Source organism: Ischnura elegans, chromosome 5 (assembly GCF_921293095.1).
Source record: "Ischnura elegans chromosome 5, ioIscEleg1.1, whole genome shotgun sequence".
Classification (NCBI taxonomy): Eukaryota; Metazoa; Arthropoda; class Insecta; order Odonata; family Coenagrionidae; genus Ischnura; species Ischnura elegans.
The window spans coordinates 65107437-65125120 of NC_060250.1; the positions used below are offsets into that span (position 1 = coordinate 65107437).

The following is a 17684-nucleotide window of genomic DNA, read 5'->3' on the forward strand; positions in this document are numbered from 1 at the left end:
TATATTCCCGAAAGCCTGGTTGGAAAGTGGTACTCTTTTAGAAAGTATTCCATAAATCTGGATTTCTCCATCTCTTTCGTGATCAATCGATCTGATACGGCAGACCTCATTGCAGCAGTTCAATTAATTCAGTGAGGGGGATAAATAGAGAAACACTTAATCCATTGTCAAACCCGGAAGCCACAAACCTTAATACGAGGGCAAGGCCCGAGTATCTGGGAAGTTATCTTACAAAAATATCACAATAGAACTCAAGAGTGCTTTCTAAATGAAACGAAACTTGAATAATAATTATGCGGTCCCTATTTTATGGAGAAAGGTTCCAAAGAAAAGGCTTTCATGAAGAAAACAACTCCCGTGCTGATATTTCACCGAGATATTTCCTTTTGACAAAAGATATGTTGGGCCACGAGTGGACGGTATATTCTGAGAAAGTGGGTCACCGAACGGGGCAAGAACAAAAAAGTTGTAAAAACACACGTTGATTTATCTTTATTTATAAACTCTCGTCAAGTACTTATTACGAAAGCCTAAGACTGAACACTACTCAGTGGAGGGATATGCTATGAAATAAGAGACTCAAGAATTCTTGAATGAATTCATATGAAATTACATGCGGGCATGAGGATTGGGTTGGCAAGAGGCAAAATGACTAAACAAAATGCATTGCAAGACGAAAAACGAATAAAAATTATTTTAAAATCTTCCTGTGCGAAGGAGCGAGGAAGTAAATATTTACACAGAGCCCGTCCTCTTATCACTTACCGTGTTGACCTTATTACTGTAGATCTGTACCCCAGTACTGATCATTTTCAACACTTTTTGTGTTCTTTCTAAACGACCAACCTTTGATGGGAGGAAAAGGTGTTTGGTATCATTTTAAAGAATGAATTTTGCCTCTGTTTTTTGATTTCTTTATTTAGGAGTTAGTATCACTTACTTAAAAAATGGGCAAGTACGATTTTTCAAAATACGGATGGCGTAATATTACATCCGTAGCAAAAAACGAAGGATTTCACGTGGCGTAATATTACGCCCATAGCACGCAAAGTGTTATTTACTAAAAGGATGTTTAGTCACACCAAAAGTTCCCAAATCATAGGAATTTTTTAACTAAAAAAAAGAGTGGAAAAACACCTTCTTCTCTTGATGAAAGCGACCACCGATCTGAATGACTATCAAACTTTCATCTTATCGTCCAATCGACCCAATTAAAATTCGATCGGTCACAATGCAGGATTGAATCCCAATAGCTACTTCGTTAGTAAAAAAAAAGATCCAAGCGAGTTTGGCGTTTAATATGGTCCGGCAGCCTACGCAAAGACATAAAAACTTTTCAAGTACCGACTAAACTACGTGAAATAACGCGACTCTCAACGTGCGTAGGCCGAATGACGTCCAATATGATCAAATCCAAGACAGCAGCCGGCGATACAATTGCAGACCTTGTAAGGGAACTCGAAGTAATTACCGTCGGCATTTCTCTTTTTACTGCCCGACGCCACGAAAAATAACCCCGACCGTTTAGTCCACGGACCCGTTTCTTTTCTTGAATTATAAGGCAGGCTAGAGGTCCAGGCCAGCATAAAGAAAGAACTAATATAACCGGCGATCTTTTTGTGGAAGTTCCCGAGAGTTAACAAGACGTATTTATCACCTTTCCTCGAGGGGTAAAAAAATAAGAAGCCCATAGTGAAACGTGTGGACCGAAAATTAGTATAACAAAGAGCCCATGCCAACACAAGCATTGATTTTTTTGGCACGAATGAGAATAAGACCTTAAAAAAATAAGTAACTCAGCACTGTGGAAAGGAAAGTTTTAAAACCAGACTTCGTCAAATTTTCCTCTCACTCGTACGTTTACCACACACTGCAGAATAAATGACATCATCTCATAAAGTCAGAAGGTCCAGCTTGAAGAAAAGGTCGTCGCACAGTTTTTACTTTGAAACAATAAACCATAGAAATATAGTAAGAATATGAGTACGCAAATTGGCACTCCAGCGCGGAGTTCCTTAAATATACTGATGAATGATAAACGGAAGAGTGCCTAATAATGAGGATACTACTCCATCATCATCATTATCACTGGTCAACATCCCTCAGATTGGTTTGACGCAGCTCCCCACTCAATTCTCCTATCCGCTAACCTTTTCACACCAACTCATTTCTTCTATTTCACATTTTTCTTTGCCTGTTCCATATATTTTGTCCGAGGTCTTCCTTTTCCATTCTTGCCATCCACTTGGATACTACTCCATTCTGGTAATAAGTACTTAGATTACTAGCTTAAAGGATCCAGCCCTGCTAATTGATTGCTGCTAATTGATTAAATGACACTTGGATGGCAAAGCATTGTGAGCATGGGAAAAATTTCGTAAGTGTCCTGAATTTCTGATATAAATTTCAGTCAGATCGTAAAACTACATAATGAGCATAAAAGCAAACATATATCCATCCCGAACGAGCATCCATCCAAAAATAGAATTAAATAATTTAACTGGCTGTAACAGGACAATAAAGGTTGCATATAAAAAATATACAAAAAAATTTCACCTCTTCAAAATACATATACGAATAAATCACTTTTGGAGGAAATCGATAGTGAGTTTTATCGGGGCACTGTTCTCTTCGCCCATGCCCATTTACGTCACTGGCCCGAGTCCTTTCATGGTCAGGGATATCGCTACGGTGCATCTTCGAGGGTGAAAATGCACGGGAGAGGGGAAACAATCAATTCCAATGAGGGGGCGTTGGGTGCTTGGGTCCATCGTTCCCACGGTCACGAATGAGCGCGACCGGTTCTTCCAGGCGCAAGTCCCCATTCCCTCAGAGCTAGAGACCCTTTGAGCAGCCCCACCGGGACCAACTGACGTCGAGTGACGCGAAGACACTGGAGGAACTAATTCAGCTGCAGTGGGCGGGAAAAAAACACTAGCACACAGGGAACTGAAATTTAAAAAAAAAGGGAACCTAAGTCTCAAGGGCGGTATATTTTAGTCTAGAACTAGAAACTGCATAGTTGTCAACATATTGGTGCATGAAATGGTACATACCATTTACCGCAAATAATTGGCATGATCGATTCAAAAGGGGTTTAAGATTGGAAGATTTTCGAAAAATGTGCACGTATTAATACTTATCTGAAAACTGCCTTAGTCACGCTAACGCTGAACTTTTTTATGTCAAAGTTTTTTAAGCAAAAATACGGCCAATACATAGAGAATATTGGAACAATTTCTCCATCTATCAAATTAATAGAAATACCTATTTTTGTAGAACGACCGCTAAGGCTGTGGCCAGAAAAAATTTCGAGGAGAAGGAGAGGCTCATTCTGAGAGGAGGTACATTTCGACAGGGTTTATTTGAGACTCGCTACTGCCTGAAAACTGCAATATTTGTCATCGATACGGCACAAAATACAGGACAATAGTCTTATTTTTTTATTTTTACCTCTACCAAGGTACATTTAAAAAATGGAAATCAACGAACAATGCTATTTTATGCCACGATTTTTCCTAGGCAAATCTATGAGGGAGAAAGGTAAGCCTGGCTCCTTGTAAATAGTTTGATAAAAGGTAAAAACAAAAGTAATAAATCTAAAATGACGATATAATCGATACAAGCATTCGCCAGTTTCGGCTGAGAAAGGTTCCCAAGAATATTTCAATGAAACGTGAACTAAACATTATATACTACGATAATAACTCACATTAATCGAGTGTTTCACAGACCGCAAGTTTAATTCGACTTTCATATAAATCGTGTGCATGCGCAAATTTCGGTTATTCTAACGTTTAGGATCGACTGCTACCGCCAATGTTGACTTCGTGACTGTTCACTGAAAATTAGAGAAAGTGTGAAAAACTTATGTTTGTCTATGAATATTAGAGAGAGTTTACGATCATTCCGCAGGTCTACCACGATTTCGGTTGGATTCAGATACCTACTACGAATTCTAATAAGATGATACCACAACGAAAACTGATAAAACACCGAGTAAACGCTAAATATGGCACTTAAAAAGCATCGAGGCAAAGGTTAAAATTTTTATGACGCTGAAGAGAAACTCGAGGATGAATGGCAAGAATTGATGAGAATGCATAAAAAGTTTTCGAACGAAATTCTTAGCTACAGTTCTAGATGATACTCAAAAGACGCATTTGGGATGTTAACACTCATTGAGCAAACAAACAAACATAATACCACATATTTTCCTTCAAATATAAAAGGAGCTTTGCCAGAAAAGACGCAAAACCAATAACAGCGTATACAATGATACGACTAGCAAACCTTTAGCAAACGTGTACGGCGCAACATATTCTAATTTCTAGAACAAGTGACGGGAAATCAAATTGAATTGCCCCCGAAGTCATGAAAAATTCATTTATTCACTACTGCATTAATGAAACATTTCAACTAGAAAATCTTAAGCTAGTTATTTTATTCCGCTTGAAAGGTATCGCTCGCTGTTGCAACGACACATACTCTTCGACGACGACGACGGGAGATTTTAACGCTAGTACACGAAGTTGGAATTGAATAATCAACTACGAGCAAGTGCAGAAATAGGTTTTGAAATGAGTGCTCCAGAAAAAAAGAAGACTATCAAAAAGCACAAGGTCATCATTTAAATATGGTGGCACAACTCAAAAATGTCCTGGTATTCAGGCGAATAAAAGGGCATAACATGCATGCGTCATTACTGATAAATCTCTCAGAATCCAACACATCATGAGTTTTGGAACAAATATCACATACGAGTCGACTCTTTGACTTTTCACACTGTGTCCAAACATTTTCAGGGCCAACAAATTTATTTGACTTGTATAATAGTGACTAATTACGTTTAAATCGTTTCCTTCTTTTCACAGGGGTACTCCTGTGTTGACCTACTCAACGCCGGAATGAGGGACTCCGGAATCTATTACCTGCAAATCAGGGGCACAACATACTGGTACCTCAAGGTGTACTGCGAGCAAGACGTAGCAGACGGTGGATGGACGGTAAGTAAAACAATCATTTAAGGTGAATATTCAACGATAAACGATTGCATTGTCTAGCTTCTCGTGGAAAATTACCCATACCCCCAAAATCGGATAACTCTTTGGTTTATTATCCGAAGTCCAAGGAGAAAAAAATCATCAGGTTTCTAAATAATAAGCATGATTTGAGTCGAGAAAGGCACAGGCGGGACCCGAACCCGTGAACTCAGGCATGGTAGGCAGTGTTTTTATCCTCCTAAATAGGCAAGGTTCCCTGCATATTTACGATTAATATTAAAACTATAACAAATGAAATTTTGCCCACGGGAAAGTGAAATCTCGTAATAGAAATCTCTTGAAATTAATTGAAAAGGCATAAAATATGATTTTTCTGGGTTGAGAGATAAGGGTTCATAAAAAATTTCCACCCGTCATAAATCGCGGATTTCGGTCTATTAACGTGATTTGGATGTGAACTGCATTCGGGGAAACAAACCATCCGTTGCACAATTCTATCACTCGAATTTTCATACTAATATCTCAAATACCTCTCATTCGATTATTAATTAAAGTAAGTTTTTTTCATTCGTTTACCGATGTAACGCATAATTTTATTCATGATAATTTAATCATGGGCTAAGAAATAATATTTCGGTGTATTTTTCGGGTTAAATGACGGCGGCATCGCATTTACGGCTTCGCAGCATCAAAACGGATAAGGTAATCGAAATTATCCACATACTAATTTTATCTAAATGAATTTCTAAGAAATCATAAATTAAATTAAAAAAGAAGAACTTTGTGCTTTCACATTAATATTTATTCACGACCATGGTTTCAACGTTAGACGTCATCATCACCTGACGAATAATATAATAATACCCTTTTAGATACCCTCGCATGATATCACCAATTGTGAATCGCTTTCACCAAGTTACGCCTCAAACAATCAATTAAATCATAAATGATTGCGATAGCGGGAATAGGTTATCGTAAGTACACAGAATCGTGAGCCATCAAAGATGTTCACATGGATTTACAACACAATAAGTATATTTTAAAATACTCGAGCCTGTGTATAAAAATATCTGGTGTTCTATTGTTCCTAAAATGAAATTCAACTTTCATTCAACAATTTTTGATAGGTTCCGAGTGTATTGGATATCCCTGAGGTAACGAGGAGCACAGCGGATGTTCACGTGAGAAATGATTGTCCCTCAAGTTTAACGCCCGAAAATTAGATGCCTTAAAAAAGAAAACTGCCAATGATATCTCCAACAAACATAAGTTTTCTACTGATTTTTAACGTACTGAAAAACCTCCTGCGAACTTAAAAGAAAAAGTTTGTATCATATTTATTTTTCGCAAATTACAATAAGCCGTTCAAAGGTTAATGGAATCCAAATAGCGGACCGTGCACATAAAGATCTTCTTTATGGCTATGATCGATAATATTTACAGCATAATTACAAAACCATAAAATAATAATACCCTTTTAGATACCCTCGCATGATATCACCATTTTATCATGTGATCTGCAAACTCCAAATTTTACTTTCAGGCAAATAATTACTGACACGTAAAATTAAAAGTCCTGCCACACATTAAAGCCAAGGACATATCGAGTAGTCAACTAACAAACAAGGATATTCCGAAAAGGTCAAGGAAAGGACGACAGAAACTCTGCAGTAAATTTCAAAACCAAGTAGGATTCCCACCAAGTTCAGGCTCAAAAAAAATACGCTTGACCTCTCTCCGCCTTTTATCTCTCCTTCAACGAAACTTGCTATCCGTCCTCAGAAAGACCAGTTTCTATTATGAATTCCAGACGCCTCAAATAAGGGTGAAGGACGTCTTCCTGGGTAAGATCGTCAACAGCTTCGCTTCCTATTTCCTCCCGTCCCCCTCTGAAATGGCACGTCTGCACCAGTCAACTTTCAGACGGGATTTGACTTTCTTCTGCCTTTTATTGGATACGGTGAATTTGTGTAGGCGTCGCCGGTATGACGAACGATCTCCTGAAGACTAACTTGCCATCAGAACGATTCGTAACGCACATCAATTATAACAAACAAATTCAAGACACTAAGCAGTCGGTTTTTCGTAAGACACACATGAATCTTCGCCAATCATCTTTTTACCTGCGCATTCACTTTTCATATAGAGACACAAGAACAAAAAATACTTTGTCATGCAATACAATCCGCGAAATCTTAGCCCAAATATAGTTGCCGATATACGACAAACCTTTCCATAAAAGCCACAAGAGGGATAAAAATAGTAGATTTTTGGGGAAGGCGTTATCTACGAAGAAGAGAAGCAGCTATAATTGATTTGAAAGGGTCACCTTATGTTTTTCGGAGGTCCTGACAGGTATTTTCGCTCTGTGTTAAATTTAAGTTGCTTTGAATAAGAAAGGAGATAAAATTAGTGCATAAACACTCTCAAGGAAAATATGGAAGTTACACCAATGGCAAGAAAATTTCATCATTCCGAAAAGAATAATTAAGGCGAGTATAATATAAATCTTTAAACGCATTCACATTCGCTCCAATCGGAGTAACATCTTACTTCTAGTTCTCTGAGATGCAGATATTCCTCCTTATATACTTCGAAAACTTACGCTCCTCGTACCTAATAAGCCAAAATTTTCAATTCCCAACTCCATCTCGAAGACCAACTTCCAGTAACATCTCGTCACAGCGTGCGTCAAGCGAGCCAATATTTTAGGGCAAGCTCATTAATCCGCCCTTCGTGCGCCGGGATTCAAAATTTATTCCGCAGCAAAGGAAAGCACAGCGAGCAGTCGAGTCGACTCTCGCCCACGTAGCCATCCATCCCGGAGGAAAGCCACGAATGAAACGAGATATCCTATTCCTTCTCATTTCCAGCGATCTCAAAAGAGAACCGACCGGAAAAGTCAACGTACGGAGTCGCCTTCTGCACCTCGCCTCCCAGGAGACGCCACGCCAGTGCCTATAGTTTATGGCGCCCATCGGGGGCCAACTTGCACACGATATTTCACTCCGGGGGTGAGATGGATGACGTCCCAGTGGCACGGGAACTGGCGCGTCGATAGGCACGGAAAAAAGTTCTTCTGCGGGAAGTTGAAGGAGGCTTCATCTGGGGGCACTCCAGCTGGATGTGCCGCGCGAGCGAAAACACGACTAGTTAGACGAGATCAGATTCCAGACACGCGCCCACCAGGGATGAAGTCAATGGTTAAATTCTATGATAAGAATAAGGGGGCCTCCATTAATTGCGTGAGGTGATTTTTGGACCCTATCTTCCCTTTAAAGAGATGCCGCGAGATTTGGCTCGATCCCCTCCCACCTCCGTCTAATGTCACGAGAGAATGTTCAAAATGCGTATTTTAGGTGTAAACACGTTAATCTATGCTTCGTTACGTTGGATTTATAAATACAACTAGTTTAATTATTTTTATTTGCGATTGGTTAAGACTTGTTTTTGAGATTACTAAGATCGCATTTTACACTGCTTAAAATGCAAAAAAATACGTGATACTTACCAGGATATGCCCACTTGACTGACTGAGATTGGGTGAGAATCGGCTTGGCCCCCTCTTCTCGACGCCTCACATAAATAATCGATGCCCCCTCATTACGACAACTTTAAGGAGGATACACTCTTAAGCACATGAATCGGCTAAAAATAGTCACGTGATTAATTCAATTACTAAATCAAATCAAGGAGGATATGCAGGGTGAGCGAGAACACGACTAGGGAGACGAGATCGGCTCCCAGACTCGCGCCTTTCAATGAATACAATCAACGGTTGAATTTGATGATGAGAAAAAATAGGCCGACTTTAGGAGGATACATTCTGGGCACAAGAATCGACTAAAATAGTCGCGCGATTAATTCAATTACTGAATTAAATCAAATGCAAAACCAATAAATGAATCTAAGCAAATAGCGAATTGATTCCAGCGAAGGATTAAGTCAAATACTGAATCAAATCAAATAAGATATTCCGCGATTTCCTTCGCTAATTTGAAAGAGATAGCGAAGGTTCAACCTTCGATAGGGTAAAACCAATTTAAGGCACATTAAAAGTGGATTTTAAGGTGAAATTGTTTTCAAATAAAACTTTTCCAGCCATACAAATCCACGGCCGCACCATTTTCACGGTCAAAAAGTCTTGAGCACGATTTTTTTCAGGTATACTAATCGCACACTGGACTATGTGGTTTCCTAGATGTTTTAAAGTCAATGATACCTCAAAACCCATGGCCCTAAAGCCTCATACATCGTTCGCGACTTCATGGACGGACGCCTCACGCGCCCTAGCAAAACCAGGCTACTGAAGTAATACTCATGGGGGGGTGCCACATCATTTCCGAAAGCATTGAAACGCTTAACGACTTAGCCTGGTGATTAGCCCAGTGGAATTAGAAAAGCTGAATGCGAATAACTTAGCCCGGAGATAATTCCAGTGGGACTCGTCGCAAGACTGAGAGAGCGTCAGAAAACGAACGTTAGGGTGCGTTTACACTGCGTATAAAACAAAATATGGTGTTATACAACAAGTTTTTGGTTTCCCGCTCCGTGAGGGAAACCAAGAACTTGTTGTACAACACGAATTTTTGTTTTAAAACACAACGTTACATGAAATATGTTACACGGATTTGTAACTTTTTAGTAAAAAATGTTAAATGTAACTTGCTTTGTATAACATGTAACACATTGTAAACGCACCTTTACAACACGCTGAGAAAACTCGAAAATCTTGGAAAAATACATCCTTTATGTTCTTCCCTCAACCCTACCCAGGGATTTTGCCGGAAAAGAATGAAAACAAGAGTATGCAAAATTATAGTTGTTTGGGTGGATCGCGGTCACAGCGGAGAGAGAGATCAATGGCACCTGGGAAGGGGGACGAGTTGTCCCCCGCGCGGGGGAGGGGGACGGAAGGGGTCTGCCGCAAAGATACCCATAATGAGGGGAGACCTAATGTGACACGGATGGAAAAAAACCGTGTCACAAGGTCATGGGGATGAGGCCAGACGGTCACATCGTTATTCAATCAGCGAGCCACGCCAAAAGGCGCCAAAGAAAAAAGCGGTGTGCCGCCGATTAATGCAGCACGGAAAATATGACAGCGTTACGCATTAACCCATTATAACCCAATTTTGCTTATAAGCAACATCAAAAATGTATAAATTTTCAGTTCCATTTAGGAAATACCTAAACTGAGAAATCATGAAATTTTATTTCCCTAAGAAGCAGCTCTGGGTTACAAAGGGTCAATACCACACATCAACCTCAAGAGAACGGATAGAAATGAGTGATAATTATCTTCTGAGCATTAGGCAAATATTTTTACTGTAAGTCACGGAGTCCATCCCCAGAAAAAATAATGAAATGATCAAAAATCTTTTGAACCATTCACCGAACCCAACAGAACTCCGAACCCCGCTTTCTTACCCAGTCATGTCCCTTCCCCTTAACTTGCAACCTGCCATACTACGACTAAAAACTGAATTTTACACCTGAAATGATTTAAGCGAAATCCACTGGAGAAAGCCAAGTTGGCTGGGACTAGTGACAACAAAATATCAAGATATTCCGGCGAGGCGAGGGTATATCCCCATTCCGACCGTTTACAACTGCATTATATTTCCAGATCAGAAAAAAACGATAAAATGAGAGGTTTACTACGCCAAACGTAAATGTTTAGGAATTCATTTTTCCCCGTCCATTAAAGGACTTTGGTAAAAATTAAGCCACAAAGCAAGCCGAAATTTCTCTCACAGGTCATAGGAAAGTGTCTCGACACACGTCTATTGAGGTGGCTTACAGGGTAGCGTGAAGATATAGATGACCTTTCCTAAGGAGTACTGCGCTCCAAATTGAAATTATTTCTAAGGCATTCCTTAATTTTTTTTTAGTCTCTATAACATCACCAGCAGTATCCCGACGTCGCGTAGTTTCCATGTATCGCTCAGCTTCCGGCTACAGCAGCCAAGTCGTGAACTCTTAATATAATTATTCAGGGACTTCAAACCAAAACTTTATCTACACGACCTCCTAAAAATCAAGATGAATGTAAAATTAAGATCTTAAATAATTACAGATTTTCTTAGACATAGCTAAGAAAGACAGGACTGCAAAGAACGTCGAATAACGGAGGCAGATCAGCCTTACAACCTACCCACTAAAATCAGATTACCACTCTCAAATCAAGATCAAGGCATATCCTTTAAATAAGCCAATCCTTTAGATGCATATGAAACATGTTGATAATATTACTATCCGCAGATATTTTCATAAGGTATCCGCGCTGTCCTCATCAAATAGAAAAGAGAGCTACACAGGCACCCGATCACAGACCTACAAATTTTCATAACGCTCCCCAAGCTATTGTTTTTAGAAAAGTCGTAAAAAACAACCCGTAGCGTACTCGATCAGCAGTAGGGTAGGCGCTTAGATTCTGTCACTAAAGTATATAGTTCTCATTTCAATGGGCCGTGGTAACTATCGCCCCGTGCTCAATGGATTTTGATAAGCGGAGGTGGAACTACCATCCCCATCGCCCAAGCATGAAAATTCACAATAATTACGTGCCGTTACATCATTAAGCCTTACGTTCCTGCGCTTCGTCATTCAATAATTTTCAAACGAATTCATTACATAAATCTTCGGAAAATATATACAATAAAACGAATGCATGTCATTAATTCTATCACCATGATAAGAATATTTACACCATACCCACACGTTTAGGACGAATGACACAACCTCTCCATCACAGAGATTCTCACAGAGGATACCCAGAATGGCCCTTTCAAACAGTAAACTGCGAAATATTAAAGCGATCATAAGTTATGAGTGTCAAAATTTTCTACGCTAAATCGGGCACAATGGCATTGATAGCAGAAGATAGGAGAGGTTAGAATTGGTGAAAGTCGCCAAATGAGTGTGAGCTGCGAACTTTCCCCTCGTACTCACTGCCGTTGTGGTTAGGATAGGTTACCGGCCGACGTAAAACACATTGCAGCCGGAGGGCAGCTACTTTAATTCAGCGGAATAATGAACTCATCACCGAAAACAATGCAAATTAAGGTAAAAGCGCGGGGAATCAACAGGCACTTAACAATTGATAAAATATTCTGAAAAATTGACGGAAGCGACATTGCCTTTTTGCATCTCACAAATATTTTGACACCGTTCCGGAAATTAAGTGTAGTCAACAAAATACTCTAGAATACTTTATTATCCTTTTAATTATTCTTTTAATTATTCATATTTCAAAAGAAAATTTATATTGGCCATTGACATTCGCTAAAAACATTTGGAGCATTCGTTTCTACCGTAGCAATCTTCTTGAGCGCCAACAAACTGACCCCTCCAAGTAATTGCTTATGATACTTGCGTCAATGTTGTGCCCTCATTACAGCTAATTATCAGCTGCAATTGAAGGACACCAAAAATTCTAGGTCGCTACTGATACTGTCATATTTGAACAATCATAATCCGAAGAGAAAATCAATTTATAATAAATAAAAATATTAACGTATAACAAATTACTTGAGAGGGCAAAAAGCCTATTTTTGCTGATGATGTAAAATGGAGAGCTTAAATAATTACAGATATTCTAAGAGATAGCTAAGATAGACAGGACTGCAATTACGTTTACAATTTGCATCTGCAATTACATGTACAATTTGCAGAAAATTGTTGAAGGGGCAGTCATTTTTTGCAATTCAAACGTCCAACAACTAATTACTTTTAAAATCAAAACGAGAGGAAGCCAGGATTCAAATGCTACAACTTATTTTTTAACAACTTTGGCATCATATCACAATTTTATAAAAATAACTCCTAACTAACCCAATGCCAAAGCTTTTCCATTTTGGCAATGTATTCAGTAACATTCTTCTTCAGAAAGACTGTCATCATTAGATACATCTACAAAAAACTTGTCTATAATGCATATTATACTCAAAGGTAATTTATAAGAGTATGCACAACTGCATACTATGCTTAACAAAGTCATAATGAATTGGGATAATTGAAAGACCAATCCAAAAAAACAATTCAGGCAATCAGTTAAGAGCCTTAAGTTGAAATTTAACTCTCTGTGTAAAATACTTCAATATCGATCAAAAAATATAGCCAAAGCAACTAAAATTTGCCAGGAGTATACAAAGATGTAACAATTCAAATGTTTCTCAACAGGTGATCCAAAGAAGAGACGACCTTGGCGAACCTCGCGAGAACTTCAACAGAGATTGGACAGATTATAAAAATGGATTTGGAGACCCAAGCAAGGAATTCTGGCTAGGAAATGAAAACATCTACATGCTCACCAACAATGAAGAATACACCCTAAGGGTAGAACTGGAAGATTTTGAGGGCAACAAAAGGTAATAAGATTCGAAAAAAATAAAGGAATAAGAGAGAGAGTACCGTTTTCACAATTACCATGAGAAAAGATGGAACAATGAAAACGTAAATGAAAACTGCATTAAACATATCTTTTGGAAAAATAAAATTTCCATACTTTATTCGATGTACATTAGAAATAGCATTATCATGAAAAGAGTTAAATAAAAAAATTATCAGGTGAGTCTAACAAAGGTTAGATTCCCTTCATTCAAACAAAACTGCCCTAACCATGATTGATACTTGGCCATTCCTACGGAAAACAATTATCAATATATTAATTTAAGCAATTAATGAAAAGCCTCATGAGAATTAAAGAAAAAAGATCACCAAGTATTATGCCCCACACTGAGCAGAAATGCACTCATCATGAATGAAAATGACAACATTTCATCAGAGGCCTTCAAAAAAGTGCGCATTGAAACAAAACAGAATCCACTTCCACTAAGAATGCTTTCAATAGATACTTTTCACTGCATATCATTTTGAAGCTATTTAGAACAAGTTTTAGAGAAATTCTTGGAAAAGAGTAACAAAAAGAAAAGTATACATAAAATAATAGAAGGAACAAAAGAATAAGTTCATCTCAAAAAGATAATTTGGTATTCTAAGATATCAGTTCGCAACCTTTTTATTTCCTTCCGTACCCCTCTATATGTATAAAACTAATACTGTACCCCAAAAAATGTAACATGCACAAAATTTAACTATGGGTAGGTGAAACTTTATTACAAAATTTAACTATGGGTAGGTGAAACTTTTAGTTATAAACACTTGTATAAATAAAAGCTTTGTTTTAAATACCCCATACACTATGTATACATATTTCCTGGTTAAAATATACATAGTACCTGGCATTCGCCATTACTGATTATTTTCATAATAAAAAACTGTTTCATTGGGTACCTACCTCAAATGGATATGAGTTGCTCTATGACATAAAAATCATTACTCTACCTAAATGGTATCCACATATATCACAGAAATATGTACAAGATTGGAGAAATTATTCCACATTTCTAAAATAATCATTCTATCCTTATTTCAGGTATGCCCAATACTCTCACTTCAAAATCTACTCCGAAGCTGAGTACTACAAGCTGGAGATCGATGGATATGAGGGCAATGCTGGAGATTCTTTGAACGACCCATGGTATGGCAGTAATAACAGCCCATTCTCTACATACAACAGGTACGATATTGCTGAGGTTAAATAATATTTTGGTATCTACCTCTTCATGAACCACAAAGAGATGCTGAGCAAGTACTGGCTCCATTTAACATAAATGAATAAAACCTGATCTATGGGAAGCAAAAATAATTCCGGAAGAAAAATTTAACAGCAACAAAAAAGCCACAAGACAGAAATATGATGGATTTCAGTGACTATTCATGGTCTTTCATCCTTTGGTACTCATTTGAAATGCTTTCAAATAGACGTGAGGTGAAATAGATGTTAGTTCCAATCATCAAAGTGATTAAATCAAAATTTAAAATAAAAACATCTCTTAACATCAAAATTTTGTGTCGCAAACAGTTAACTTACTGATTCAGACATAGATTCCCCCATTCATGTCCAGTCTGAGCCATAAGAACTTAATCTGGAATGGCTAGGTAAATGAAGGATAATATTCAAAGATTCGAATACATCTTTTGAGTCAAAGAACTCATAATACATGCTTTTGCATTTTTGCTGAATATTCCCCCATCGGAAGCCACACACAATACCAAAGATTCCATTTTGAAACCCAAAAATCCTTCAGTATGGTATTGGCCATATAAATTATGGAAAACTACCCAATTGATACTATTAAAAACTGAATCAGATTTTAATTTTAAAAATTAAAATAGATGATCTAAAACAGCATTATTGTTTAAGCACATTTCTTGCCTATATTGATTACTGTGTTAATTACTGAAACTATTTCCTCACAGGGACAATGACCGATCAAGTCTCAACTGTGCCTCAATGTTGAAGGGAGGATGGTGGTGGAAGTCGTGTGGCAGAGGACTCAATGGACTTTACCTGAATGATCCACAGGATCTCACAGCAAGACAAGGTAAAAAAAACAAAGCACACAAAATGATAACATTAACAGCATTATTTTGCACGATAGTTCTATTTGGATGAAAAATTACTGCATGTAGGCATGACTCTTCTTGGTTCCAAAATAATTAAGTAAATTGAAACATAGCTGGCAGAAGAACTATGAACGATGAAGTACTGTGCCACTCTTCCATAATAGCATACTCAGGTTTTCAATTGAGTGGGTTGGAAGCCAAGGGGTACAAGTGATTTTTTTCAATACAGAGTTAGGTAAAGTTATTTGTTAGAATAAATAAACAAATACCTGGTTGCCAAGGGAAAGGAGAGAGTCTCTGTTCTGTGCTGACATCCAGTGGAAAATCAAATGCACTACTAAGTATCTAATTGATCTCATTTGTTTTCTATATCTAATTTCTGTACCTAATTCTGCATTGAAAAGAGAAATCACTTTTACCCCTTCGCTTCCAACCCACTCAATTATAATCTGCAAATAATTATATCTAGTGAATATTATCCTACCCTTTTCTTCGTGCGACAGCCATGTAACAGAAGAAAGACTTTTGTTTTCCTATGATAACTAGAGCTGCATTGGTGGGAGTCATTCACAATTACTCCCAGTAGAGGCACCCTTGCCAGATTTGTCACAGGTTAGGAGTCAGACAAAAAGGTAGTCTACGTGATGGTATCACCTAAAATACTGTTGGAATGGATGTGAGAACCTTACCAACTATCTTTTCCATGTAAACATAGAGTAACCTGAAATGAGCCCAGGGTTGTAGGAGTATTCCGAAAAACTTATTCAGCTCCCCAGGGGGGATACAGATAGATCACAACCTAGTACTAATGAGATGCAATATCAGATTCTAAAGTCTGAGGAAAATCAGAGTGGCAAGGAAATGTAATTTAAAAGCTATAAAAGGGACTATGAGGAAAGGAAACCAGAAACTAGTGGATAATAGTATCTGGGAGATTGGAAATAAGTAGACTATCAATGAAATGTGGGATAAGATAAAAACTAGAATAATCTAAGCAGCCAAGAATTCAATATGATGCATTGACAGTAGATGGATAAAAATGATAAAGAAACCATGGATAACAAAGAAAATGATAGTGAAAAGGAGGAGATAATTGGAAGAATATAGACACAGAGGATGGCAAAAGGCTGCATAATAATCAAATACAGTGGTAAACCAAGATGGTAAGGGAGGCTTAGTGGTAAAGACAGTGTAAGAAAATGTTTAAGAGCAAGGAGGGGTGGACACACAGTGACAATCAGTTTGGTGTCAGACAAATAGAAAGTCAACCTGTGATGCAATAGCCATAATGAGGACCTTTGCGGAGAGAAACCTAGAACGCTACCAGGAGGCATATGCCTACTTCGTGGATTTTGAAAAGTCATTCGCTATATGTAGTGGACCGGGTAATGTTAAAGGACATTGTAAAGAAAATATGCACAGATTGAAGGGTTAGGCGATTCATTCGTAATCTGCACATCGCCCAGACTGCACAAGTGAGGGTAGCTGACAGAGAATCAGAGAGGACAAGCATTGGCCAAGGAGAGAGGCAAGAATGTCGATTGGCGCTATTGCTTTATAACATGTACACTAGTAAGAGAGGTGTGGTATGAGTTGGAAGAATGAGTTAAATTATGCTTCAATCAGTGAGGTCCACCAATGATCAGGTGTTGACTAGTGAAAAGTCTAATATGGATTGCAACACTGCAAGGAACAGATATACGGGTGCTGAGGAAAGAAGATAACACACTAGACAAGCTCAAAATTTGAATGTTTAGGAGAATTGAAAAGGTGACTTGGGCCGAGAGGAAACAGAACAAGTAAATGCTAGGCATGTTCAGACTGAGAGGAAACTTCTAATGGAGATAAAGAGGAGACTGAGGATGTGGAAGGAGTATGTACTCATGGGAGAGGTGATGTCAAAAACTGTAAAATATGGAATTTTGTTGGGTAGTTAATTTAATTTGGGAGGAAACGAATAAATTCCACGGACAGAATAAAGAGTGATAAGTGTTATGCCAAATTGAAGTAGAAAATGGGACAGGTTAGAGGACATGATGGTCATTAAATGTTTCAAGAGTATTCACCTTATACCGTGGATCAACTATGAGAAACACATGTATAAAGTCTGAAGTCTTTGTCCATATCTATGACCAAGAAACTTTTGCAGCATGAAAATAATGCTTCATACCATGATTTAATCTAATATTTACATAATTTATTCACTTG

General features: G+C 38.1%; 2 protein-coding genes across 2 annotated transcripts in view; one reads left to right on the forward strand and one right to left on the reverse strand.

Moving 5' to 3' along the window:
• The window catches only part of LOC124158984, an 801817-nt gene that overhangs the window by 775244 nt on the left and 8889 nt on the right, over positions 1-17684 (reverse strand). The window lies entirely within an intron of this gene.
• The window catches only part of LOC124158985, a 279907-nt gene that overhangs the window by 260588 nt on the left and 1635 nt on the right, over positions 1-17684 (forward strand). The window contains exons 3-6 of the mRNA XM_046534438.1: positions 4875-5006; positions 13188-13375; positions 14443-14586; positions 15330-15454. Coding sequence (XP_046390394.1) covers positions 4875-5006; positions 13188-13375; positions 14443-14586; positions 15330-15454 — 589 coding nt within the window. The remainder of the gene's footprint in view (positions 1-4874; positions 5007-13187; positions 13376-14442; positions 14587-15329; positions 15455-17684) is intronic.